Here is a 9,992-nt window from a genome sequence, read left to right as displayed (position 1 = left end):
AATCAATCATTTTTTTGATTGATTCAAATATATCTTTTGATAATTTGTATTTGATACTCTTATCCGTTTGGAATAACATCCTGTGTCCCCATTCTTGAAAATTGGTAGCCTGAACTACATTCGTGAACTTATCCTTGTATATCCAAGAGGCTTGATAAAATATTTGTTTGGTAAATTTGGGACAAGAACATGGAACCTTGGTGCTTATAGGATACCTACAAAAAATAAGATTAACGATAAGAATTAAGATATTTTTCGATTATTTACTGGTAGAGTGGCATAGGGACAAACTGTTGGAGAGATCTGATGGAATTTGTCGTACTCTGAGAGATTGTCATTAACATAACAACATCGATTAGTTTTTCTTCATCCATGTTTTGAAGCGCACCAAATAATTGGTTATTGTACTCTTCTAAATCAGTTCCCACAGATATGATATTCCAAATATATGAAGCCAAAGCAATTGGTGAACTCGACAATGTAATACCTGCAAATTCATATATTTTATTATAATTTACTTATTAACTTATGAATTATTTACTTAAAGAGTCCAGACTAATAAAATTTCCTTGCATGTAGTTTAAGAAATAAACCATTTTGTTGAAAGATTTCCACATATCGTATTTCGATTTATCCGCGTTGATTACTTTATTAACAATTGTTTCTAGAAGCATATTTCACTAAGCTTATCTTCCTGAGAGATAAACACATGGTGTTATACAATCCCATAACTTTATCCGGATATAAAATTGCCATATCCGTGCCAATAAATGATCCAACCCCTTGCCCAAATACATAAAACCTATCGATGTTCAAGCGCTTCATCAAATTCTTGAAAAGCGTTGCCACATGAACCGTTGTCCTATCCTTCATTGGATCCGACATGAAATGTCCGGGCAAAGAAGGTATTATCAATTCGAACGATACGTCGCCGTTTCCGCTCGTCAGCTGCGGTACAATGTCGTAGAAGTATGCAAAACTTTCGGGCCAACCGTGCAACATCAAAAGAGGCACTGTTTTATTGCTCGTCTCTGGTTTTACGTGGACGAAATGAATCTGAAGCCCTTGGACGATTGTAGTGTATTGTGGATATTGATTGAAGTACACTTCGCGTGTTCTCCAGTCGTATTTTTCTCTCCAATATTTAATAACATCCTTGTACATCTTCGTGTCAGGGCCGTACGTTATATCCAGAGGCTGCGAAAGTATCGCCGAATGTTTAACTTGCGAGAAAACTGTGTTCACAATCTGAAAACATAAATATTTTTCATTTTAACTTAATGCTGCAATATCTTCTACTATCGTTTATACACAACTGAATTATTTATGTCTAAATAATAAAAATATACAATAAATATCAGATGTTAGAAAAGTTAAGCAGAACATAATAATTGGATAGATGATAGAAACTTTTATTAACTCTGAACAAGTAACAAGACGAACTAAAATAAGATTTGCTATAAAAATAAGACTTAACATTATAAGTAAACATACTAAATACATGTTAAATTACCATACCAATGATAGTAGTATACATATATGGTTCTTGTTTTTCTTTTTGGTCAGAGTTTTTCAGCTTGTTTTTATAATGTGTAAATATTTTTTAACGTTAATATTATTAAAAGATTCAATTCTAATTATGAGTAAAAATCAAGAGAGTTTCAAATTAAATAAATATTGTTTTAATTTAATTTTATAATAATTTATGTAATTTTATAGTTGTTTCAATAAAAACAAATATATGAATGAACTTACATGATCAGAAATATTAATATTGTATTCACGGATGGAACGATCAGCACTTCTAAATCCCAAAATCTCACTCTGGTTAACATTTGGTAAAAGAGGTTCCTCCAAGAGGTAATCAATGAAAAGGCCCAAAGATGTTATAGATGCAAGCAATACTAATGCCTTCAGTCTGTGCGTCTTCTTGTGCGAACTATCGTACATAGTCATCTTAATGATCACGTTGCAATTCCAATCGCTACTGCGACTAGCACTAACCGTTGTCAATTTATATATTGTTATACTCTATTGGATATCGGTCCAAGTTGCAGAAAAACCTGTTTCTCTAATACGTAAACAGTTTTAGTGACGTTTCAAGAAACCAATATTCCATGTGTAATTTTCGTAATCACAATTAATTAGAATTCGAATACTTTGTAAACTCATTGCAACTCAAAATAATCATCCACTTTGATCACGTTTATTAGATAGAAAATAATTATATCAATTATATCATTAACACAAGGAAACTGTATATTATTTCTGTCCAATATCGCTACAAATCAAGTTCTTTAATGAAGTTCATTCCAATGAAAAATATGAAATTTATTGATATTTTTTGTACAACGCAAAGAAAATATAATTTTATTACAACGACCATGAAATGGAATACAAAATATATAAATCTTATTAATTGTTGGTTTTTATTCAGAACAGTTTTAATAATAATAGTGGTATGCAATTTTCAAATTTAAATCTTTATAGTTGTTGAAATAAACGATGTATTTAACATAAATTAATGCAATGGAATGTGAATGTAATTTCATGAAAGGATGGATCTTGCTAATATTGTTTTCAATGACCTCCTAAGTCTGATACACAGTTACGTAACATTAACAATGCTTGACTGGAGTGCACAGTGTATCAATTATATAATAGACATGTACTTAATATTAGGTAAACATGTTTTTGAGACAAAACGATAATTTCGACAAATACGACAAATTTAGAGTGTTCTCTCGTTATCCATACATATATTTTTTTATTATTTTCTCGAGAGATGCTCGAGTGTTGAAATGAAACATTAATGACAGTTTTCCATTAATCCGCAGGTAAATGCGTCGGAGATGAAAACGAGGCACGACTAATGCGGCATTTAATGGCTGGTTATGATCCGGCGGTAAGACCAGCTGAAAACTCATCTCTTCCTCTCACTGTGATTTTCGGAGTTTCCCTACACCACATCATCGACGTTGTAAGTAATAATATTATACCGCCCACATTGAAACATCCACTCTCTCTCACCCTCTTTAAAAGCCCCCAAACCACACAACAAGCAACCTCAAAATCATTAAAACTTCATTATTAATATTTGTACACTTTTCTATACGTTCGTTTTTTTTATTGAAAGTCTTTAATATTGACTTTGAAATATATTTCAGATTCTTACGTATTCTATAACATTCATTTCAATTGACACTTTAAAGGCGTAAGAAAAAAAAATAGATGTGTAATTAAATTGTTAAGTTTAATTAAGTTCTAAATTTATTGTTAGCAAATGTTGCACATTTTTCAGTGCTAAACATTCTTATTTAAAATAATTAATAACAATTTTCATTTTAATTATTTCCATAAATAATTCATTCAACCATATGAAGAAATGTTGTGGTAAAAGCAATTGTAATTGATAGAGGGTATCGCTTGTTGTTTTGATGTGTTCACCTTTTCTTTGCCGCAGGACGAGAAGAACCAAATCTTGACAACAAATTGTTGGATTACCCAGATCTGGATCGATCATCATCTAAAGTGGAATTCCTCCGATTATGCCGGTATTAAAGTAATCAGAATTCCCTACACGAGAGTCTGGAAACCCGATATTATTCTTTACAATAAGTAAGTAAACATGAATTAAAGTAAATAGAAAAAAAAGAGATTTTTTTTATAAACAGAAGCAATTGATTATTACTATAAATTATGAAGGCCATAGAAGTAAACACATATGATCAACGTAATTTATAGCAATTATACATACAAATTTATTTCATTCAATTAAAGTAATTAATAAAAGTAGGAAATATATGTATATTCATTCATAAATATGCTTGAGATGTACGAGATTTTTTTTATAATAATACGTTACATTTCGTATTACCTTTAACAATGATTTACAACATTTAATAGAATTCATCACTCTGCACAGCATATTTTTTTTCAAGGCAATTCGAAAGAGCCGTCGACACGTTTAAAAAAGACGCGCGAACGAATGTTTAAGCATATTAAATTGAAATCGATTCTGTTAATGGAAATATGACTGAATTTTAGAGATAGAAGTTTCGCAATCTACAAAATGCAGTCAATCCTTTTTATAATGGATCCATTCACATTTACTTTCTATTACATTTTAACGAAATCGAGTGAGTGTTTATTAGTTGTAAGTAAAGGATTTGTATTTATTGTTTTGTATTTAACTTTAATAGTATTTTTTTAAGTCAAAATATTTTACTTTAATATCGTATCATTGTTGAATTTTTTTTTTTTGCTTTTTAATTCTATAACTTCGGAATCGGGAAAAATATGTTATAACGATTATTAACAGAAATTATACATACATACATACATTGTTAATGAGCGTGAATAATCTTTATATTTTCATCTATGTTGAATTGATTTGCAGTTTATTATTTTTGATACATACCTAATTCCTTTGTAATTTACATGTAACCGTTACGTAGATCTACTTGTCTTACCTTTTCATAACGAGCAAAATTATTTGTAAGAAAAATGACTCGCTTAACGAGCGACGTTTCGCATAACAAGTGACGATGAGAAGTCCCGAATTGTGTACACATATTATGAGTATTTTTGAATATGTTTCACTAAACGAGTGAAATCCGGAAATTTTGGAACGGATTAAGCTCGTTAAGCGAGGTTCCACTGTATCTCTTTCAACTTGTCCTGGTTCTTGTGAATAGTGCAAATCTTTGATGTTTTTATTTCAATAAAAAAGAAATGTCAATAATTTAATTCTCAATAATTAGAAAACTCAAAACTCTTAGCCAATTAATATAATATATTTAAATGCAATATTAATAATGTAAATTAATCAATTAGTCTTATAAATCAGGTTGTAATATAATGATAAATTGGAGAAATACGATTTGTTACAGTATTGGTTTACCGAAACTTCTTTTATGAAATTACGAAAAAGTTATTTCACGTCAGGTTCAATTTTCACACGTCCCTGTCTGGATGTAGTCCTGATTGATCTAATTGAATCAATACATCGAATACAGACACTATCAGTTCATCGTAGAAGACCGAACGTATAATAAAAAAAAATTGAACTATATGTTCTTTTCAAAATAAATTACAATGCTCAATAAAAGCAAACACAAACAGCGAAACCGGATTGTTTCAATAATATTTCGGTCGTTCATCCACTGAAGTGAATCTCACATTTTTTTTTTGGTTGTTGCTCATCGTGTTCGTTGTGCTTTTATGAAAGGAGCAATTTCATATTCGCTGCATATCGATTTTATTGCTATAAATATTCACTCGCAAAGAATAATACACTTCCGCGAATTGCTTTAAAACAGATTCGCGTAAGAGTAAAACTGTGATTGTTATCTTTATACATGTTTTTTCTATACACGTCGATTGTGTACTTCATTTTTCAATCCCAAATGCGTATCGATGTATTCTGAAATATTGCAATCAACATAAACGAAACCGCATTTATTTTGTTATTGTTATTACGAAAATATATATCGCGAATTGCAGCTTGATTTAATCGTTTCTGTATAAAGAATCTGTGTTTATTATGGTTAATTGTAAATATAATATTATAACCAGAAAAATTCCTTTCGAAAACCGAGACGTTCTTTTTTCTTTGGGAACCGAGGTTTCACTCGCATTTTAATTATTATTTAAAAAAAATATAATTTTAAAGTTATTATTATTTGGATAACAATTAACTAGGTCAAATATTAAATAGTTGTTGATGCTTCATAGCTAATACAGGCAGTTGAAACACTTAGATCGATGATTAATATATTACCATCCCCTTTTGTGCGAAGCCGCATAGAGTTTCCAACAAACGGTTAACATAATATTGTTTGGTCAAGCCTTCCTCATACATATTTATGAAACTTTGAAATAGTGTTTACCCACAATATATATATTTCACACATAATTCTAGAATAATATTTAAGTTAGCAGTGTACACAGTTTAAACTTTAAAGTCTTTAATGTGATTACATTATATCGTTTTTAATAATTGATATATCTTTAATAAAATTAAAAAAAAAACTAAACTATAACATTTCATTGACTCAAACGCCATATTAAAGATAGTATAGGAACAAAATGTTAATATCTAATTTTGATCTGAAATGAAGTAATATTTTATATAATTTATTTATTGCTTGCAATTATCAAATTATTTTATTAGTGACAAATTTTGATGGTTCATAACTTTTCTCAATCTAAAATTTTACTACTTTTTTTTTAATCAAATTTCATTAAATCACTGTATGAATGGATATGGATTATAAGTACAGAAATACCTCGCATAGTGCGGCTTCGATCAATGATGTTTCACTATAGTACGGTTTAAATATTTTAAAAGAAACAATTTTTTTAAATAAATTTAAAAAAATATGTATTTTGGAGGAATCTTCGAAGGTGAAAATACAGAATCAATAATGGTGGTACTCTTACACAAGTATATTTACAAACACAATAAATGAGATACAATACAGAGAAATACAGTGGAAATTTGCTTAATGAGAATTTCGCTTAAGGAGAAAATAAATTGTATCAAAAATGACTCACTTAACGAGCATTGATCTTCTCAACTACTAATAACTTTATAATTTTATTATCTAATAATACAGAAATACCTCGCTTATTCTGATTTGATCAACGTCAGATTCACTATAGTCCGGTTTTAAAATTTCAAGACCAATAAAATTTTAAATAATCGTTTTTCCCATTAATATGTATATTTTTTTAAGTATTTAGATCCTAGTTTAGTCTGGTTTCAAACAGTCCGGAATATTGATGAACCTATTAATCAGACTATGCAGGTACTGCTGTATGTATAATATAATAAATGATAAAATTTCTTGAAAACTTTTTCGAACATTTGAAACATTTGTGTTATTTTAAATCAAATTTAACTAATTAATCTATTACTATTTTTGCTCCAAATTAATTTTAGAATGAATAAAATTTGAAACACTTACTATTTAATTGTAAATTTCTCATGTGTCTTTTCTACTAAATACATGTCTGTGAATCTTAAGATTTTGTTCGTAATAAATTTGTCAAACATGACCTCAGAGATCGCAATATTTGCGAGTTTGATTGCGTCGCAAACGTAATGTATTTAATGATGTATTTAGCGTTAAATTTGCATGTGAACTAATTGTGTTTATGCGTTTTGTTTGCAGTGCAGATCCTCAGTACCAGTCGTCTGTGATTAATACAAACGTGATAGTGTCTAATTCTGGGAAAGTGGTTTGGCTCAGCCACGGTATCTACCGTTCATCGTGCGACATTAACGTGGAATATTTCCCCTTTGATCTGCAGAGCTGCCATATGAAATGGGCCTCGTGGACGTACGACGGATACCAGGTTGTATACATGCTCATTCTTGTTCATTAACCATGTCCACTTTATTTATTGAGTTTTTTTTATAAAATCAACCAATACAAGCATTATTTATATAGAAATTTCAGTATATTTCTTTACTTGCGGATTCTCGTTGATAGATCGAACGCTTCATCATCAAAATTTCTTTTCTATGGTAATACGATCAATTCTTAATGCAACGATGCCCCGAACATAAGAACGTATTTATCAATGACACAAACGCAATTCCCAAGTCGACTTCCTCGGTCCACACTCATCTTCTTCTTCCTGATCATTTCAACATACTTTTTTTCGTAAATAAGAAAAAATCCGTAATTGCTTGGAGGGCGAAGTGATGAAGCGAGCTATTTATTCCATCAGTTTATTACACTACATTTAATCAAATCATGCAAATTTCAGTAAAATTCAAAATATTTTTGTTGTATTATAAACACTCAAATAATATTCTAACAGGCACAGTAATACCTCGCATAGTGCGGCTTCGATCAGTCCGGATTTCGTTCTGGGATCCGTTGCTACAAAAGCCGTCGCAAATCGAATCGGCGTAAAATGAACCCATATTTATAGTGAGCTAACTATAGGCTTTAATTATATAAAAGTGTAAAATCAGCAATTAAAAAGCGTTATTTCATAGCGGCGTTATTGTGAATCGGCGTAAATCGAACCAGCGGTAAACGACGTTTACTGGAATTTTTGAAAATTTCTAAATAAACTAAATTTTAATTGACCAAAATGAAAATATATTATGTGCACTAATTTCAATACAAAAATGATCGGTATTTATCTTCTATTCATACTTTTTGTTTTTCGCATACTTTTGTATATTTTCGTTTCGTATACTTTCGCATTTGGTATTGGATAGTAATATTTATTTCTTTTTGTTTTATATATTAGCTTTTCAATAGTTTCAAGACACTGAATGATCACTGAATAATTTCTAAAAGTACTTTTCTATTTAGTATACGATAAAAATACTTGATTTTAATATTTTTATCATTACATAGTACTTTATCATGCAAATTTAGTTTTATTTTATACATATTTTGGATGCATTATGTAAGCTATATAAGATGGATTGTCATTGTTTGCGTTACATAAATCCCTATACGCAATCTGCTCTAAGCCGGGAACTACATTCATTCAATTCTAATGTGCAATACGTTTCAAACGAGACAACAAATAACGTGGTGCGTGTGGAATTTTCTTTAAACATATATAAGGACACTATGTCTTTATTTGGCTGACAAATGCGTGTGGTCAAGGCTGTGCCAAAGAAATACGATAAATTTATAATATCCATTCGATTTTTAAAGGAGACAGCAATATTTCAATACAATCAAATTAAATGTATAATATTTAAATATTTTATTATGTAATTGAATATTTAAAAAATCGTGCTTTTTAATTTTAAAATTATTAAAAAAAAAATACTTAAATACTTTTCACATATTAAAAACTATATAAATATAACAAATAACTTATTATAATAATGTTTATTGCATCAATCGTACAAGAAAAAAGTAAACTGATACAAATGGCTATTGACCATAGGTCTTTCTGCCCGGGAAATAATGTATTGTACAAAAAAAACATGAAAAAAAAAAAATAAATTAGAACGGAATCCTGCAAATTGGTAATATGTGTTCACAGATCAATTATTATTTTTAAGAAATTAATAAAGTTTCATTCAATTAGATTTATTTCATATATTATTAGTGTGTGTCCGTTTCCATAAGAACAGTGGAATAACTCATTTTAGAGATTTTTAATAAATTCATAACATTTCAGTTTTATTATTATTATTCTTCTTAAATGGAAATGTTCAGTTTTATGTTTATATGTCAGTTCCAATTAAGATTAATATTATTATATTTTATATCTTTGCACCTTAACAAGTAATTTCGTAAATTTCTATTTGAATACATAAACATTTAATTTAATTGCAATACTATAATAATACTTTTCAATAGTCATATTAAAATCAACTGAAATAAATGGATATATTTAATTAAAAAGTTAAAGTTTACGCTTATTAAAATATTACAAATTACAAACAAAAAGGTTGTTCAGCGTGTACGGAAAATGTATGCTTTAATTATACAGTTGTCTGATAGAAGCGTGGGTGGAAAGTAGCCGGCGGTTATAAAAAAAATATCAATACAAAAGGCTTTCCAGAATTAACATTTACAGCGCATCCAGAGAGTTATTATTAAACTAGTACTGGAATCGCAAAATAATGTAAATTCTCTGCAATTTTTACCATATTATTCAACAACAACAAAAAATATTATGGTTAGAAAAACCATGCTATAAATTAATAAAAATAAATTTATAAAAATCCTTACACTTAATAATTCTATTGAAAAAACAATCGGTATTTCTTCGTGGCGACAGATGTGCCAACACGAACTTATTATATTATATAATGAAATTTTCTGCGGATGCACCAGATTTACAATTAGATTTTATATTAAGCTTATTATTTCTATATTAACCTTAAACTACTCGCGCTCTGAAATTTCTTTTAACTACTCGCGCGGTGTACTTTACACACTATTTGTAATACATTAATATAATAATTTCTCAATCACAATTGTCGTCTTTGCCTTCTT

The 9,992-nt window shown here is 29.1% G+C and overlaps 3 protein-coding genes across 3 annotated transcripts in view; 1 reads left to right on the top strand and 2 right to left on the bottom strand.

Annotated features, from left to right (window-relative positions):
- Positions 1 to 57: 57 nt before the first annotated feature.
- On the bottom strand, positions 58 to 596 carry LOC108558087 (juvenile hormone epoxide hydrolase-like; the record flags this gene model as incomplete). The annotated part of the gene is made up of 3 exons (XM_017914892.1): positions 542 to 596; positions 268 to 487; positions 58 to 215 (listed from the first exon to the last, which is right to left on the bottom strand). Coding segments are annotated over exons 1-3 (433 nt in total), but the record flags the coding sequence as incomplete, so codon positions are not given.
- Positions 597 to 651: 55 nt separating this feature from the next.
- Positions 652 to 1,956, bottom strand: LOC108558086 (juvenile hormone epoxide hydrolase 2-like). The gene is made up of 2 exons (XM_017914891.1): positions 1,756 to 1,956; positions 652 to 1,248 (listed from the first exon to the last, which is right to left on the bottom strand). Exons 1-2 carry the CDS (start codon positions 1,954 to 1,956, stop codon positions 652 to 654), a joined length of 798 nt encoding a protein of 265 aa, XP_017770380.1.
- Positions 1,957 to 2,837: 881 nt separating this feature from the next.
- Positions 2,838 to 9,992, top strand: part of LOC108558088 (neuronal acetylcholine receptor subunit alpha-10-like) — a gene marked incomplete at its 5' end in the record, with an annotated part of 19,971 nt that continues 12,816 nt past the window's right edge. The window contains 3 exon segments of the mRNA XM_017914893.1: positions 2,838 to 2,980; positions 3,464 to 3,618; positions 7,179 to 7,362. Of these exon segments, the coding sequence (XP_017770382.1) occupies positions 2,838 to 2,980; positions 3,464 to 3,618; positions 7,179 to 7,362 (482 nt within the window).

Source organism: Nicrophorus vespilloides, unplaced genomic scaffold (genome assembly GCF_001412225.1).
Source record: "Nicrophorus vespilloides isolate i.1.1-1 unplaced genomic scaffold, Nicve_v1.0, whole genome shotgun sequence".
Taxonomy (NCBI): Eukaryota; Metazoa; Arthropoda; class Insecta; order Coleoptera; family Silphidae; genus Nicrophorus; species Nicrophorus vespilloides.
Note: the sequence above shows the minus strand (reverse complement) of the source record. Positions and strands in the feature narration are given on the sequence as shown.

Bases quoted from the DNA above. Each gene is read 5' to 3' on its own strand.
- LOC108558086 (XM_017914891.1), bottom strand. From the start codon at position 1,956: ATGACTATGTACGATAGTTCGCACAAGAAGACGCACAGACTGAAGGCA. The intron at 1,249-1,755 runs GTAAGTTCATTC...TTATGTTTTCAG, and splicing joins ATATTAATATTTCTGATCAT to ATTGTGAACACAGTTTTCTC.